Here is a 17,980-nt window from a genome sequence, read left to right on the forward strand (position 1 = left end):
TATTTTTCTTCCACTTTTACATTAGAGTATTTGGTGTAGATTGTTGTTGACAAAACTATGTCAATAAATCAATTTTAATCCCACCTTGTAACACAAAAAACAAATGTAAAAAGTTAAGGGGTGTGATTACTTTCTGAATGCACTGTATGCTCAAAAGTTCCACACAGCCGACCATTTTTATTTAGTTACTTAACCCTTATTTTACCAGGTAAGTCGAATGAGAAAACATTCTCATTTACAGCAACGACCTGGGGAATAGTTACAGGAGGGCGGATGAATGAGCCAATTGTTAGCTGGAGATGATTGGGTGACCGTGATGGCCAGATTGGGAATTTAGCCAGGACACCAGGGTTAACACCTCTACTCTTACCATAAGTGCCATTGGCTCATTAGTGACCACAGAGAGTCAGGACAGCCATTTAACATCCCATCCGAAAGACAGCATCCTACACGAGGCAATGTCCCCAATTACTGCCCTTGGGTATTGGGATGTATATATATATATATATATATTTAGACCAGATGAAAGGGTGCCTCCTACTGGCCCTCCAACACCACTTCCAGCAGCATCTGGTCTCCCATCCAGAGACCAACCAGGACCAACCCTGCTTAGCTTCAGAAGCAAGCCAGCAGTGGGATGCAGGGGGGTACGCTGCTGACCACGGACTGGCTACAATCGGAGTCTCAGGACATTGGGCTGTTCAACTCGGCCTACAGTAGGACTAGGTTATAGTTTGATTGAGACAAGCCAAAAATGTGTCAACATCTTATTTTTTTCTTACGAAAACAAGTAACGATAACAAGGTGCCATGAAAAAAATAACTGTAACAAATACGTTTTCATTTTAGTTGATGAAAATGTGACAAGACTTCCACGTGAGACTAATGGACATTCAATTTGACATGAAGCTCTTATTCATCTGTTTTGTTTAATCATAAGCAACATTTTTAATGCGATCCTCTCATTGGCAGAAATAATGTATTTCAGCAGCGTGGTCTGATCGACCTGATCTTTTGAACGGATGCCAGGACACTTCAATTGTAACTAACCAAAACTAGAAACAATAATGTTTACTCTCTCTTACTTTCATGTAGGCTATTTTTGCTTTGATCACATCAGATACCTTTTTTTAAAAAGGTAGAGGCGTGGATCAGAAAACCAGTCAGTATCTGGTGTGACCACCATTTGCCTCATGCAGCGTGACACATGGAGTTGATCAGGCTGTTGATTGTGGCCTGTGGAATGTAGTCCCACTCCTCTTCAATAGCTGTAAGAATTTGCTGGATATTGGCGGGAACTAAAACACGCTGTCATACACGTCGACCCAGACCATCCCAACCATGTTCAATGGTTGACATAGCTGGTGAGTATGCAGGCCATGGAAGAACTAGGACATTTTCAGCTTCCAGGATTTGTGTACAGATCCTTGCGACATAGGGCATGGCATTATCATGCTGAAACATGAGGTGATGGCAGCGGATGAATGGCACGACAATGGGCCTCAGGATCACATAACGGTATCTCTGCGCATTCAAATTGCCATAGATAAAATGAAATTGTGTTCATTCTCCATAGCTTATGCCTGCCTATACCATCAAACCCCTTGCCCACATCATGGCATACACGCTGTCTGACAACTGCCCGGTACAGTTGAAACCGGGATTCATCCATGAAGAGCAAACTTCTCCAACGTGCCAGTGGCCATCAAAGGAGAGCATTTACCCACTGAAGTTGGTTACGATGCCAAACAGCAGTCAGGTCAAGACTCTGGTGAGAACTACGAGCATGCAGATGAGCTTCCCTGAAATGGTTTTTGTGCAGAAATTCTTCGGTTGTGCAAACTCACAGTTTCATCAGCTGTCCCGGTGGCTGGTCTCAGACGATCACGTAGGTGAAGAAGCCGGATGTGGAGGTCTTTGGTTGGCATGGTTACACGTGGTCTGTTGTTGTGAGGCCGGTTAGATGCACTGCCAAATTCTCTAAAATGACAGAGGCGGCTTATGGTAGAGAAATGAACATTAAATTCTCAGTCAACAGCTCTGGTGGACATTTCTGCAGTCAGCATGCCAATTGCGCGCTCCTTTAAAACTTGAGACATCTGTGGTATTGTGTTGTGTGACAAAACAGCACATTTTAGAGTGGCCTTTTATTGTCTTCAGCAAAAGGTGCACCTGTATAAGGATCATGCTGTTAAATCAGCTTCTTTATATGCAATACCTGTCAGGTGGATTGATTATCTTGGCAAAGGAGAAATGCTCCATAACAGGGATATAAACAAATTTGTGAAGAACATTTTAGAGAAATAAGCTTTTTGTGCGTATGGAACATTTCTTGGATCTTTTATTTCAGTAGAAAGCCAATATGAGGGTTTGAGCTCAGGCAAGAATGAAAGGCGGCCGATGCGTAGGTGAGAAAATATCTGTAGAGTTCAAAAAGTACTCCCACTCAAAACCATGAAAAGGAATAACCTTTCATTTCAGCTCATAAAACATGGGACCAACACTTTACATGTTTGTTCAGTGTATTTACTTGTTCAGTAATTAAAGTGGGAAATTAAAAACACGATAGATTATAAAATGAATTTCCGATGCAAAAGAATACTAATCAGTAACCAATATCATTTTTCTGAATAAACATACACGTCGCTCTCATGAGCGCTGTTGGGTCTCTGGCAGTCATCAGGTGGGTTTTCTGGGAGAGGAGGATGAGGTGAGCCAGCACTCTCACTAGAGGAACTGTCACTATTCTCAAAAAGAGTTAGAAGGAGGAGGAGCAAGGCCACTGTCATTACCGGGCCCGGGCAGTAAGGTATCTATCGAGACTGGGAGGCTAGCTAGCTTCCACATGCGATGGTGTTTCGTCTGTCGAGGAAGAGGTGGTAGCTTTGCTGATGTGATCTTCGGTAATTTTGCACGATCTTGATCAGATAAAGCTTTTTTGCTGCGTTTGTGTGCAACAGTTGGTCTCGCCTTTTGTTGAACAACTCACTCTCCCGCCGAGTCTGACCTGATTCACATAACCTTTTAAAACTTCATAACCAGTTAGGATGCTGAGGTAGGCTGCCACCGGCGCCCGCTGAGAAATAGGCTAATTAGATACACGACAAGTATATTGTCTGTTTGACTCACCTACTACCCGTGTAGTAGGTCATTTGACATGGTTGCGAGATGACGGGCGCATGGGGCTGCAAGGGTTTATGCCACACCAGTGGCCTATTCGCACTGTTTCAACTGTCTGTCTGCCTGCCCCTCTACTCTCTCCCTCACTGCCTCGCCTGCTCATTCTATTCGCTATAAAATATTTGAGTGTCTGTTCAGTCTTTGGTCTATTGCGTGTAGACTAGCCTACTCATTGATAGCCCCTACTTTAGTGAACTTGAGACATTGCAAGATACAGCTTTTATTACCGATGCACGGTTCTGAATGGCTGCCTGGTATGCCTGGCTGTGCACCTACATGCTCTCTCCATCACTAGATCGCTCTTTCTTTGCTGTGAAAGATGCAAGAGTTTGTGTACTTGGAAGTAGCCAACGGCAACTACTCATTCTTCTTCGTGGCAAAAATACTGAATCTTGTGAGTTGACGGGAAAGGAGTCAAAGAATCTATTATTTTGGAGTCGACTCTCCACCACTAGATATCGACATGGCTACAGTAGGCTAGCCAAGAGGAATGCTAGGTGTCTTTTTGCAGCTTTCTATCAACAGTAACAATTGAAGGTTTACTTTTGTGAATCACTTTCCCTAAAATAAATAAGCTCAGTGAGAAGATTGACGGGTGCTTCTTTTTTGCGTTGGACAGCTCGTGTTTGCTGTGTGAAGACAACAACTCGTGTACTGCTCAAGTGCTCAAGAAGTTGTGACTCGCAGGAGCGTGGTTATGCATGAATAAATGGCCAATCATATTGCTCAAATATAAATAGCATGGCATTTACCTGTGTAGTCTTCAATGGTAGACTGTGACAGAGCAGGTAAATGTTGAACTGGAATGCAAAAATGTGCTGAAAAGTTACTGGCCCGACAGAGGAGATCCACTAGCCCGACCGACAAATTTTCCATTGGCCTCGGGGCCAGCGGGCCATAGTTAATGTCGGACCCTGCACGCGAAAGAAAATAAATGAATGTGCAAGAAAACAATAGGCTAAGTGGATTTCGACTAATTATTACCACATTATATGGGACGTGCAAATTCACTAACATTACATTAGGATGTACAAATTCACACTCTCTCCCTCTGTGTAAAGAAATGTGACTGCAACCACAGCGCACACAACATACAGACCCAGGTACCGAGAGGCGGGACAGACAGCAGACTGTCAAACCAGCAGACTGTCAAACCAGCAGTGTTTCTCTGTCATCGCTCACTTTGTGACTGACAGGCGCCTTTCCTATGAATAGATAGCTAGAAGATGCCTATCGTTCATTCTAGTGGGACCGGGCTTGGCAGACTATTTTCTGACTAGCGAATTGAAAAGTAGCCTAGTTAATTTAAGTGGAAAAAGTACCAGGCTGAAAATGAGTCTGTAATAGGTTGCATAGCCGACAGCCGGTGCTAGTGAATAACACTGTATGAGCCTTTATGGCTCTGTCACGTCCTGACCAGTATAGGGGTTATTGGTTATGGTAGTTTGGTCAGGACGTGGCAGAGGGTATTTGTTTTATATGGCTCGGGGGTTATGTGTATGTAGAGGGGTATTGTATTTATGTGTTCCGGGGTTTTTGGTATATGTTCTTGTTTTGGGTTTCTAGGTTTTCTAGGTTTTGTATTTCTTTGTTGGCCTGGTGTGGCTCTCAATCAGGAACAGCTGTACATCGTTGTTCCTGATTGAGAGTCATACTTAGGGAGCTTGTTTTCACCTGTCTCTTTGTGGGTAGTTGTATTTGCACTGCTGTTCGTTTAGCCTGCAAATCTGTTAGCTGTCGTTCTTTGTTTATTGTTTTTCCGTGTTCGCTATAAAATAAATATAATTATGAGCACGCAACTCGCTGCGCCTTGGTCTCTACATTACGACACCCGTGACAGGCTCGCACAAGCCAAGGCTACAAACTTTCTCTTAAAAAGTCATAGCCAGGTGTAGGCATAGCCAGGTTACAAGTAACATACTCCACAATGAATACTATATAATCTAACCGCCCGTTACCTGGAAGTAGAAGAAGGCCTGTCCGAACCAGTAGTGCATGATGGTGGTCTGGGCAGCATCGTAGTGGAGCTTCTTCCAGATGAACTGGGCCATCAGGGACTGGACCAGCAGGCAGCAGCATAGCACCGGCAGGTTGTGTGCCCGGAACAACAGGGCCACCAACAGAACCACACCACTGTAAGAAGATTTATTTATTGTCCAATAACTATGTAATATGAGTAAATAAGAACAATTATTTATTCTAAACTGACTTGCATGGTTCAATAAAGTTTGAATAAAACAATGTACATGAATATCAGATGAAAATCTGAACAGGATTCAAAATTGCCACCTACCGATTGCTAGCCCACCTCTCTATTCTGTAGGCTACTTGCCGTGTAGGCTACCTACCTGTAGATTTCCCACAATCCCCTGCTCTTCAGCCGGGAGTCGGCTGTGATGACCTGGGACCTCAGCAGGTCCTTGGAGCCCGTGAAGAAGATGCCCAGGATGAAGACGTACACGAAGCGTGCCTTCATCGTCCCCCTGAGGAGAAAAGAGATGAGATGAAGTGGTTAGCCTGTTGAGAACATTGTTCAAGGAACGCGAGTGTCCAAGGGCTGGCCACTCCATCTGAATGCCCAAGAGCCTGTTACTAGCCCCAGGTCCAGTTTTTAGATTTAGTTAGTCTTACTTTCTCTTGAGTCTTTTTTGTTGATGTAAAATGTTTTGTCCGTACATTTTATTTGAGCTGTTCTCCAGTTTCTACTGCTAACACAACACTTTCAAAATACAGAAGCATCTGCAGTTGCAGTTTTGGTGAAGAATGGCAGCAGTGTTTCCCCTATAGTCATAAAAAAATAGTTGCCACTGCTGCAAAAAATGTCATTTAAAAAATATATACAGTGCCTTGAGAAAGTATTCATACCCCTTGACTTATTCCACATTTTGTTGTGTTACAGCCTGCATTCAAAATGGATTACATCTATTTTTTGCTCACCCATCTACACACAATACCCCATAATGACAAAATGAAAACATGTTTTTAGAAATGGGAAAATGAATTACAGAAATATCTAATTTACATAAATATTCACACCCCTTTGCTATGGCACTCTTTCAGCTCAGGTGCATCCAATTTCCTTCGTCACGACAACTTGATTGGAGTCCACCTGTGGCCAATTTAATTGTTTAGACAGGATTTAGAAAGAAACACACCTGTCTATATAAGGTCCCACAGTTGTCAGAGCAGAAACTATACCATGAAGTCCAATGAACTGTCCGTAGATCTCAGAGATAGAATTGTGATGAGGCATATATCATATATAAATATTTATAGAGAGTTGAAAGTTCCCAAGAGCACAGTGGTCTCATCATTGGGAAATTGAAAAAAAATATGGAACTACCCAGACTGCCTAGAGCTGGCGTCTGACCAAACTGAACAACCAGGCAAGAAGGACCTTGGTCATGGAGGTGACCAAGAACCCAATGACCACTCTGATAGAACTACAGAGTTCCTTGGCTGAAATGGGAGGACCTACCAGAAGGACAACATGCTCTGCAGCACTTTCCCAATCTAGACTTCATGGGAGAGTGGCCATACGGAAGCCATTCCTGAGAAAAAGGCACATGACAGCATGCCTGGAGTTAGCAAAAAGTCACACAAAAAACTGAGCATAAAGCAAAAGATGCTGTGGTCTGATGAGACAAAAATGGAACTCTTTGGCCTGAATGCAAAGTGCTATGTCTGGAGAAAACCAGGCACAGCTCATCACCATCTAACACCATCCCTTCCGTGAAGCATGGTGGCGGCAGCATCATGCTATAGAGATGCTTTTCAGCAGCAGGGACTGGGAGACTGGCAAGGATAGAGGGAACAATGAATGGAGCCAAATACTAGCAAATCTTTGACGAGAACCTGCTTTAGTGCATAGAACTGGGGGTGAAGATTTACGTTCCAACATGACAATGACCCCAAGCATACAGCCAAAGCCAAGCTGGGATGTCTTCACAACAAGAATGTGAAAGTCTTTGAGTGGCCCAGCCGAAGCAAAGACTTGAATCCCATTGAAAATCTGTGGAAAGACTTGAAGATTGCTGCCTCTCCCCATCTAACTTAACAGAGCTTAAAAAAATCTGCAAGGAAGAATGGGAGAAAATCCCCAAATCCAGATGTGCAAAGCTGATGCAGACATATCCAAGAGGTTCTCTCTGAGATCTACGGACAGTTCCTTGGACATGGTATAATTTCTGCTCTGACATGCACTGTGAGCCCATATATTGACAGGTGTGTCACTTTCTAAATCATGTCCATCAATGGAATTGACCACAGGTGGACCCCAATCAAGTTGTAGTGAGATCTCAAGGATGACAAAAGGAAATTAGATGCACATGAGCTCAATATGTTAATGAGATATTTCTGTATTTTATTTTCAATATATTTGCGAACATTTCTAAAAACATGTTTTCACTTTGTCATTATGGGGTATTGTGTCTAGATGGGTACAAGAAAAAAATATTTAATCAATTTTGAATTCAGGCTGTAACACAACAACATGTGGAATAAGACAAGGGGTCTGAATACTTTATATTGAAAATAACAATGATTGATCCATTTGACAGTATAAAGGGTAGGTGGATAGAGCTAAGTGTACTCTGATTAAACCTGGGAAAGGTGAATAAAAAGAATGTTGGACTGAGGCCCAATACAAAGTGAGCTTGTCCATGTCAGATAATAAAAATACAGACTTTTCCCAGAATTTTCCCAAAGCTAACGGACACATTGTCAAAACCTCGACCTTTCTCGTTTGCAGCAATTATTGACTGATGACTGATTCATTGTTCCTGACTGATTGACGGAGATGACTGATTCATTGTTCATGCGAGTGCTGATCGAATGCCCCATTTTTTTCTTTAAGAACTGAAATGTTTTAGGCCCATCTTGCTTGGCATAGACTATTTTAATATTCATCTATCTTGTATCTATTTCGTTCAAAAAAGTCCAGGGGCCTCATTTATTAAACTGTGCGGAGGATTCACGTCAAAAGTTGGCGTACGGACGAAACACAGAAAGTGCTTATACACAAAAATATTCTGATTTATAACACAGTGCGCACGCACGTCCCACGCCAGTTTCCCTTTATAAATCACAATCAACTTGAAATTTGCCACACGTGAGCAAGCGTCTTATCCCATCCTTTTAACGCCCATAGTTGCTTATAAATAGTCAGTGAAACGCTCCTAATTAATATTCATCCATACTGACTGCATGACGACAATGACGGCAAATCCCAACAGAAAGGCTAAAAAAAGAAATTTCACCCAGTGTTCTTGTAGGGGAGGTTGAAGCGAGAAAAAATATATTGTTTGGTGGACACAGTGTGGGCATTACAAATGCCAAAAAGTTAGAGTGGCAGCATGTGGCGGACGCTGTGAATGCTGCTGGCTCAGAAGGTCGGAACCTCTCAGAAATGAAAAAGAAATGTTCCGATATAAGTGTAGGCTAAAAGGCGAATAGCCTTACACAGACAAAGTGTTTGTGCCACAGGTGGGGGATAGGGGACACCGGAGCTCAACCTCCCTTGATGAGCGACTTGCCGGTAGTAAAGGTGAATCCCTCCTGAGTGGGGGGGACACGGACATGCAAGACGCACTGGATGATCCAGTTATGTAATTAGTATTCCCTCGTTTGAAAAGAGTAAACCAAATGCATTCAAGTTGTTTAAACATTTATTTACACTAACAATTGTGACATTTTCTATTGTTTTTAGTCTCTGTGTGTTCCAGCGGGGTCGGTGGTGCTGCAGCTGAGACGGAGCTGAGTGTTCCAGCGGGGTCGGTGGTGCTGCAGCTGAGACGGAGCTGAGTGTTCCAGCGGGGTCGGTGGTGCTGCAGCTGAGACGGAGCTGAGTGTTCCAGCGGGGTCGGTGGTGCTGCAGCTGAGACGGAGCTGAGTGTTCCAGCGGGGTCGGTGGTGCTGCAGCTGAGACGGAGCTGAGTGTTCCAGCGGGGTTGGTGGTGCTGCAGCTGAGACGGAGCTGAGTGTTCCAGCGGGGTCGGTGGTGCTGCAGCTGAGACGGAGCTGAGTGTTCCAGCGGGGTCGGTGGTGCTGCAGCTGAGACGGAGCTGAGTGTTCCAGCGGGGTCGGTGGTGCTGCAGCTGAGACGGAGCTGAGTGTTCCAGCGGGGTCGGTGGTGCTGCAGCTGAGACGGAGCTGAGTGTTCCAGCGGGGTCGGTGGTGCTGCAGCTGAGACGGAGCTGAGTGTTCCAGCGGGGTCGGTGGTGCTGCAGCTGAGACGGAGCTGAGTGTTCCAGCGGGGTCGGTGGTGCTGCAGCTGAGACGGAGCTGAGTGTTCCAGCGGGGTCGGTGGTGCTGCAGCTGAGACGGAGCTGAATGTTCCAGCGGGGTCGGTGGTGCTGCAGCTGAGACGGAGCTGAGTGTTCCAGCGGGGTCGGTGGTGCTGCAGCTGAGACGGAGCTGAGTGTTCCAGCGGGGTCGGTGGTGCTGCAGCTGAGACGGAGCTGAGTGTTCCAGCGGGGTCGGTGGTGCTGCAGCTGAGCAGGAGCTGAGTGCACCCAGGCCTGGCGTCTCCACAGCACCTTGTGCGTCACAACCCACCAATGGCCGTGTCCTCACAGACGCAGTCCTGCAAATGCAAAGAGACACCATCGCCGATTTTAATGAGGTTGCCAAGGAGTTGAAGGAAATAAAAAATGTTCTGTGTGACATAAGCTGTACATTGAAAGAATTACTCAATAAATAGTGTTATTTCTTTCCATACATTGTGTTCTTACAAGCGACGCATCACAACCACACGCTGCCGCACGGCAGCTGTGCTTGGTTCAAACGCCTGGGGATAGGGGTCGGGGCCAACACAACCAACAGTGTCAGGGGGTAAAGCCACATTCCTTAGCTGTGCCACATTATGTAGCACTGCACACGCCCTCACAACGTCGCAGACCTTTTCGGGCTTGCACAAAAGGTTTCCGCCTGAGAAACTGAGGCAGCGCCATCTGCCCTTCAGAAGCCCGACGGTGCGCTCCACAACGGCGCGTACCTGCCAATGGCGGACGTTGTAGTTCCTCTCCTCTGCGCTCTGTGGATTGGTGAAAGGGGTGAGCAGCCACCGCTTGAGGGAATATCCACTGTCGCTTGCAAAGTTAGTGAATTGGTTAGGCACTGCAGTAGAGGAAAATTGCAATTGATTTAGAATTTCTACATTACTCATCCGTACCTAGAAGCCAGCCATCACGCACAGCTCTGGCCTCAAGGCTGCACCCAACACTGCTGTTGCTCCATGTGAATGAGTCATGGGTTGACCCAGGCCACCGAACCACTACATTAGTCAGTACCATGTCCGCATCACATATGATTTGGACATTAATGGAATGATAACGCTTTCGATTAATGAAAGCAAATTGATTATCACTCGGTGCCCCTATAGCAACATGAGTGCAGTCAATAGCACCGATTACATTTGGGAAACCAGGACTTTGCTGCAAATTGCACTTTTTTATTTGCCTGTTCACCCACCGTGTAAGGAAACTTTATGTAGAGGTGTGTCAATCCAATTATACCTCCTAACACGTTTGGCATAACGCGGCTAAAAGTTGGCTGAGAGATCCCTGACCTGTCAGCCAATCCCTTTGAAAAGTGCCAGAAATCCGAGGGTTGTTAGGACTTGAAGTGGGACAGGCACGGCTTGGTTTTTGCGGGTGCTTCTCTGTAAAGCTGGGCCCACTATAGCACAGAGATCCAAGAGAACAGCTCTTGGTAATCGGAACCGGCTCTTAAGCCACTCATCATCATTGGCCAGTAAATCTGGCTGGTCTCTGAGAATTCGCTCTCTCCGAATTCTTCCATTCGCCAAATCTTCCAACAGTGCCAAAGCAGCCATTGTGCGTCATTACGCATTGTAATTGCATGCCTTTTTATACCCATCCATTTGATTGTCAAAGCTACCCAATTGCATAACACCTTCAGGTGTGGTAATTACCCTGATTGTAACTGACAATGACAGGGCCATTATCACATTGACAGTTCTGCGCAACGAACACGTGATAACAATATATGAAACTGTGCACTCGTATCTGCCCGACAAAGGCATCGAAAACGGCATCGGTTTAAACATAATTTGTCCTACAGTTCACCTTATTATTTCTGAGAATACATTTCATAACATGCAAGTATTGTTTAATAATTACAGATCCAATGAAATATGATCCCAATTTTAACTGTACAACATATTTGAGGGGTTCTTTTGCAAAAACAGATATCTCCGTTTCTATTTATTATCCTAAATCAGGTTTTTTGTGTGTTTTTTTTTGTGTGCACTCCAGGGAACTCTTCATATATAATAGGTCAGAGGTAATATTTCGATTTATTTTACACAATGGTATCAATTTCAAAGCGTTTCGAGTTTCATCCTTCCGCCATCGGAGTCGCAGTTCTCATTTCTCCAGTTTATGTGCGTACGTATGGGTCAAAGTGTCCGTGGAGGACCACACATTCTGTGACGACCCTCCCACTCTGTCTGCCGTATTTTCTCTCTTTGCTCTTGTTCCTTATTAGGATGCCAGTGGGCGGAGTTGGGAGGGTCGTCAGCTACATGGGAAACACCTGGGCTTGGGTGTGTCCCAGGATAAAGAGACCTCTTCCACAGTCATTGAAAGAGACTCTCTCCATGCAGACACCTTGTTGTTTTTGGTAGTTGTGGTGTTTTGGTTGTTTGCTTTGGCACCTTTCTTCACTCTGCATTATTACATTCAGGTATGCAAAACACTCACTTTCACTACTGATTACTGATTACACACACCATTGTTAATTACTTAGTTACTTTATTTAATAAATATATATGTTGATACTCCTTGTCTCCACGTTGTCTCCCTTTTGTTGCGAACTCAGAGCCGGTTCGTAACAATTCTCCAGTCAAATTTTTTTTAATAAATCCCAAAGTTTGCTTAGAAGGTGGCGCATGCCTTCTTTTGTGCCTACGCAACGTTTAGAAATGAGGCCCTGGACCTTTTCCAGACTGTAGTGTACAATTCCATATTTGTTTTATGTCTTAAAAATTACTATTTAAGACCTGAGCAAGCACCATGTACACAAGATACAAGACCGCTGGATTCTAGACAAGGTGGGGAGTTGAAGGGCAAGCCAATCTAGCAATTGATATGATGAAAGCAAGTACACAGATAAACACAGTCATTTCTCCTTTCAGCTGAGGTGTGCCCTCTAATTCTGACACTGACCAACTAAACTGTTCCGATTACACACTTATGCAATTCTGACAAACACCAACAACCTCGTAAAAAAGATAATACGTCCAAAAAGATAAATACAAGTCCGTTTCCCAGCCTCTTGATTCAAATTCATGTGTGCTATTAGTAATAGCAGAAGTCACAAGGACATCTGCTTTGACTAAAATCCATACGGATGAATGAATCATGATTTCTGTGCCTGTTATTATGGCACGCAGAACATTTTCTGCGTCATCGCTCATCGGGAAAAGGTACGACAACAGTAGATGCCACGTAGCCTCCTGGCAGGTAACCATGGAGACAGGGTTGTGTGAACAAGTCAGAAGTTTTTAATGTGAGGACCCTTAGGAGTGACAGGGTGCAGATAGAGTCAGTCTGCCAAACAGCAAACCCCCTGCAATCCTTAGTTCAGTGTGTGTGTGTGTGTGTGTGTGTGTGTGTGTGTGTGTGTGTGTGTGTGTGTGTGTGTGTGTGTGTGTGTGCGTGCGTGCGTGCGTGCGTGCGTGTGTTATAGAGAGATATACATATGGAAATGTGCACCTAAACAATAAACATGGATTAGGCCATTTTTACTGCTAGCTGCGGTACCTAGGGAAGGAGAGGCAGAGTAGAATGGGATTACAACTAATTATCAATAAAACTACTCTTACCTAGTGGGCAAAACATGCTTGAAATGACTTCATAATGAAAGTACAACTGGTTTTATGATGTAATTTAAACCTGTTTAGCCTGCTGGGAAAGACCTCACCAGGCAGACCTCACTTCCTAAACAAGGTGTCTATAAAAGTATAAACACTCAAGTGCCGCCTTATTGTCAAACACGACTAGACTGACAGCGTGTTCCCAAAAGGGACAAAACATCCTTGAATTTTAAGGAGCCTGTAGTGATAGGAGTGGAATAAGGGTCTGGTTCACTAGGAGAGGGAGTCAAGCAGGTGTTGCCAATGTATTATTCATTCACTGGGTTTGTATTGCAACCTTCATCCCTCAGATGAATGGCCAGCAGTTCCTTCTAACTCTGGAATTGTGCCCTAGCTACATCTCTCGCTTTTATATTATTCAAATGTTTTATCTTAACACAATCAGATGTGGAGAGAATCCCTGCCCTTCATGGTTTTTATGCTAAGCATAGCTGGAAATTCTTGTTGTGTTGTATTTATTCTAAGCATGGCTGGGGGGCTGGGCTGACTTGTTAGCTGGGTTGACTATGTGAGGATGTAGAGGAGTCTGTTTTTGTGTGTGAAGGTAAATGTGGTGGTGTCTTGGCTTTTCTACAGGCGCCTGTGTGCGGGCTTACGTTGGATGCTATTGCTCAGAGCAACACAATCAGCAAATGAAATGAGCTGGAATTATGGCAAACAAATGCCACGTTGAGGCCCGTGTGTGTTGTTTGGGGTGAGCGGCAGAGATGGGTAGAGAACGAGCAAATGCAGACATGATACCATGCTCACGGGGGAAACCACACACAGAAATGTAACCCTGGCATTTAGACGCCGGCAGAACAACCAACACACTCTAATAAACTGACTGTCCATACCACTGTCTGTCTGTCTGGCAGTCTGTCTCTGTCTGATTTCCTACAGTACCTGTATAACTGGTTCAAATCAAATCACATTTTATTGGTCACATACACATATTTAGCAGATGTTATTGCGGTTGTAGCGAAATGCTTGTGTTCCTAGCTCCAACAGTGCAGTAATATCTCACAATTCCCACAATCTAAAAGTAAAAGAAATAGGATTAATAAATGGTTATTGAACAAGGTGTGTATCCTAGTTAACTTGACTGACGACAGCGATGGGAACATCCCACAGCCTTGAATGAAGAAGATGGGTGCGTCCTGACGTCAGTCATCAAAAAGCCAGAACAGCCATCTAGTAGGGCCGGGACGATACCAGCATCGCCATACTTGTTAGTGTAGTTCTGTCCTTGAGCTGTTCTTGTCTATTAATGTTCTGTATTATGTCATGTTTCATGTTTTGTGTGGACCCCAGGAAGAGTAGCTGCTGCTTTCGCAAAAGCTAATGGGGATCCTAATGAAATACCAAACTTCTTCAGGAAAACAACCCTAATGTTGGAAACAAACATCATTATGTTGTCATCCACAGTCACATTTATTTATTTTCCAAGCTATAGCACACACTATTTTTCATAAAATAGTTTTTTTTAAAGGACCAAATAGACGTGTCTGCTTCGTGTTTTCATTTTTGCCATTGAAAAATATATTCCGATACTGGTGTCGTCCCGGCCCTACCATCTGGAGAGTGAAGCGCAATGGATCACTCAAGAGAGGACGTGTCTCCAAACCCATCCGAGACACCTGCCAGGACACCTCACATTAGTATCAGTGGCAGGTGGATTGGAAAGATGATTAGGTAATGATCATTTTCTGTCACTTTTCGGGAGAACAATGTAAATAGTCACCTGCATGTTCATTACTTGCTAATGAGTAGCATGCTGTAAGAGGGACAACATGACTGACAAACTGTAGTATCCTCGGTGCTCAAATGCCTTTCTATTTTGAGAATAGATTTGGTTTTGACAGAGATCATAACCACACAAAAATGAACAAAAATAATTTTGTGAACAATTGAACAAAAATTGAAGAGAATGTTGAAATGCAGTGAATTCAGGAAGTATTCATACCCCTTGACTTATTCCACATTTTGTTGTGTTACAGCCTGAATTCAAAATGGATTAAATTGCTTTTTTTCTTCTCACCCATCTACACACAATACTCCATAATGACAAAGTGAAAACAGGTTTTTAGAAATGTTTGGAAATGTATTGAAATTTAAATACAGAAATATCTCATTTACATAAGTATTCACACCTGAGTCAATACATGTTAGACTCATCTTTGAAAGTGATTACAGCTGTGAGTCTCTAAGAGCTTTGCACACCTGGATTGTACAATATTTGCCCATCATTCTTTTCAACATTTTTCAAGCTCTGTCAAATTGTTTGCTGATCATTGCTAGACATATATTTTCAAGTCTTGCCATAGATTTTCAAGCCGATTTAAGTCAAAACTGCAACTAGGCCACCCAGGAACATTCACTGTCTTCTTGGTAAGCAACTCCAGTGTAGAGTTGGCCTTAATATCCCAGTGTCTGGTGGAAAGCAAACTGAACCAGGTATTTCTCCAGGAATTTGCCTGTGGTTAGCTCCATTTCATTTATTTTTTATCTTGAAAAACTCTCCAGTACATAATGATTACAAGCATACCTATAACATGATGCAGCCACCACTATGCTTGAAAATATGGAGAATGGTACTCAGTATTGTATTGGATTGGATTTGCCCCAAACATAACACCTTGTATTAAGGACAAAAAGTGAACTGCTTTGCCACATTTTTTGGCAGTATTACTTTAGTGCAAACAAGATGTATGTTTTGGAATATTTTTATTCTGTACAGGCGTCCTTCTTTTCACTCTGTAATTTAGGTTAGTATTGTGGAGTAACTACAATGTTGTTGACCCATATTCAGTTCTCCTATCACAGCCATTAAACTCTGTAACGGTTTTAAAGTCCCCATTGGCCTCATGGTGAAATTCCTGATACATTTCCGGAAATTGAGTTAGGAATGACGGAAGTGTTTGAATGCTTATTGACTCAAGACATTTTCATTTTTCATTCATTGAATTTCATTTGAAAATCCACTTTGACATGATGGGGTATTGTGTGTAGATCAGAGACACAACATCTCAATGTGATCAATTCAAAAGGTTGAATACTTTCTGAAGGCACTGTATATAACATGAACATTCTGAACTAAATTCTATGATTGTGACAGAGGCTGAGAACAGGAGATCATGAAAAGGCTAAAGGCTGAATGTGTGTATGAACAATGAGCTTCATTCTTATCCAGGCATGTCTTTAGAGACAGAGAGACTGAGCCTCATCCATGACACTTGCAATCACCTCGTGTGTATTTGTGTGTGTGTAATGTGCAATGTGCATTGCGTGCGTACTCAGAGACTACGATGAGAGTCAGAATTATTTTGCATCTTCATGAGGGATCTGCATGCATAAACGTTCCCAAATGAAGTGTCAGCACAACAAACATTTAACCAGGATAAGAAATAAAGCGACTGTTCCAGGGCAGGTGTAAAGCGCTGCAGGAACCAATTGAGATACTATTTGTAGTTGTTTTCTAGTACAAACTGTGCTTTGACAGAACACACAACAGAACTTTGAAGACGTTTCATCAATTTTTGACACCTCGATTGACGTGGTGTGTCAGTTCTATGTGCTCTGCAGTAGAGTTATTTTGAGTAATTTTTGGAAAATAAATCAGGTTTAGTGGTAACTCTTCGGCTTCGAAGCAAGTGTTCCTATACTAAAAGGTCCAAACGATCAAACAATAACCTTGATATACCATTGAAACGTTTACAGCTACTCAGCCACTCTCTGAACACAAGGTGGTTCTCTAGGATTATGAGAAATATGACATTGCTTAAGTATCTCTCAATCTTTACCTTTCCTCACAGGAAGGGGATTATAAAAGATGGGATATCAAACAAAATCTCCAGAACAATAGAAATGAATTACAGCTGGCAGCTAAGTGATGTTCGGGAGAACATTTGTATTGCTATGACATCTCAGGGACTAGTAACGTAACTATGCAATAATGCTATTTGGAACAATGCAATGCAAGTATCCTCTACATTATTGCCAGCATTGTGTCAACTCTGGTGCCTCACTTCATTTTTAAGGGACTTTTTTCTCCAGTCCCATATGTTATCATGAGTAATATTTGACAGTACATACTTGTCTTGTAGTGGCTGCTGAAGAAAAATAAGATTTCGTTTTGACTACAATACAGATTTTGACTACACTATTTCTCTAAAAAGTAGAATCTGAGGAATTGTTGGTTTCAGATCCCAGGTGCAACATCCACTGCTGCTGTGCCATAGAGCAAGGCACTTAACCCAAAAACACAGAGGTGTTGAAATTCGGATCACCCTGTGCTGCTCTCAAGATTGGACTATGTTTGTGTGTTATCTGGGGGAGATGGGAGTAGAACCACAAAATACACATTTCTGATTTAATATAGAAAGTATTATAGTACTATTCTATTCAGTATGGTGCTGTAACACAAACGCTTCCATGCCCTTCACAGCAACTCAAGTGTGTTCAGATAACACAGAAGCCTCCCAGGGTTGCTGGGAGATGTATTCATCACAGAGACAACGCTGGCCCTTAAGCCACTCCTGTAATTCACATTAACTGCACTGGGCTGAGATATGATTCCACGTTGTCATTTAACAAGGGGATGGGTCATATCAGAGGGGCAGATAAAGGCTGGTCACAAAGAGAGTACTCCACCCTCCAAAGACATTCAGTACCGTATGTCACAAATTACATTCACATTGAGAGCCAATCATATGTGTTTTGTGACATCTGATGTAGCCCAAAAAAACCCAATTTTGATTACATTTAGGATTAGCTGAACTAGTGAGAATGAGTAGCATGGCTTTTTCACCTTAGTCAATGTATGGGAACCTGCACCAGTATTTTCCTACTAGCACTGACTTTGCTGATAGCTACTTTCTTGAAAAATGTATTTACTACAACTGTGATATGTGGTTGTCTCACC

General features: G+C 43.2%; 1 protein-coding gene across 1 annotated transcript in view; it reads right to left on the reverse strand.

The window, feature by feature from the left end:
• Positions 1-5,523: 5,523 nt before the first annotated feature.
• LOC115204996 (GPI ethanolamine phosphate transferase 2-like) overlaps positions 5,524-17,980 on the reverse strand; it is a 97,735-nt gene continuing 85,278 nt past the window's right edge. The window contains exon 12 of the mRNA XM_029770567.1: positions 5,524-5,662. Within this exon, the coding sequence (XP_029626427.1) occupies positions 5,524-5,662 (139 nt within the window). The remainder of the gene's footprint in view (positions 5,663-17,980) is intronic.

The sequence above is a fragment of the Salmo trutta genome, chromosome 13 (assembly GCF_901001165.1).
Source record: "Salmo trutta chromosome 13, fSalTru1.1, whole genome shotgun sequence".
Lineage (NCBI taxonomy): Eukaryota > Metazoa > Chordata > Actinopteri > Salmoniformes > Salmonidae > Salmo > Salmo trutta.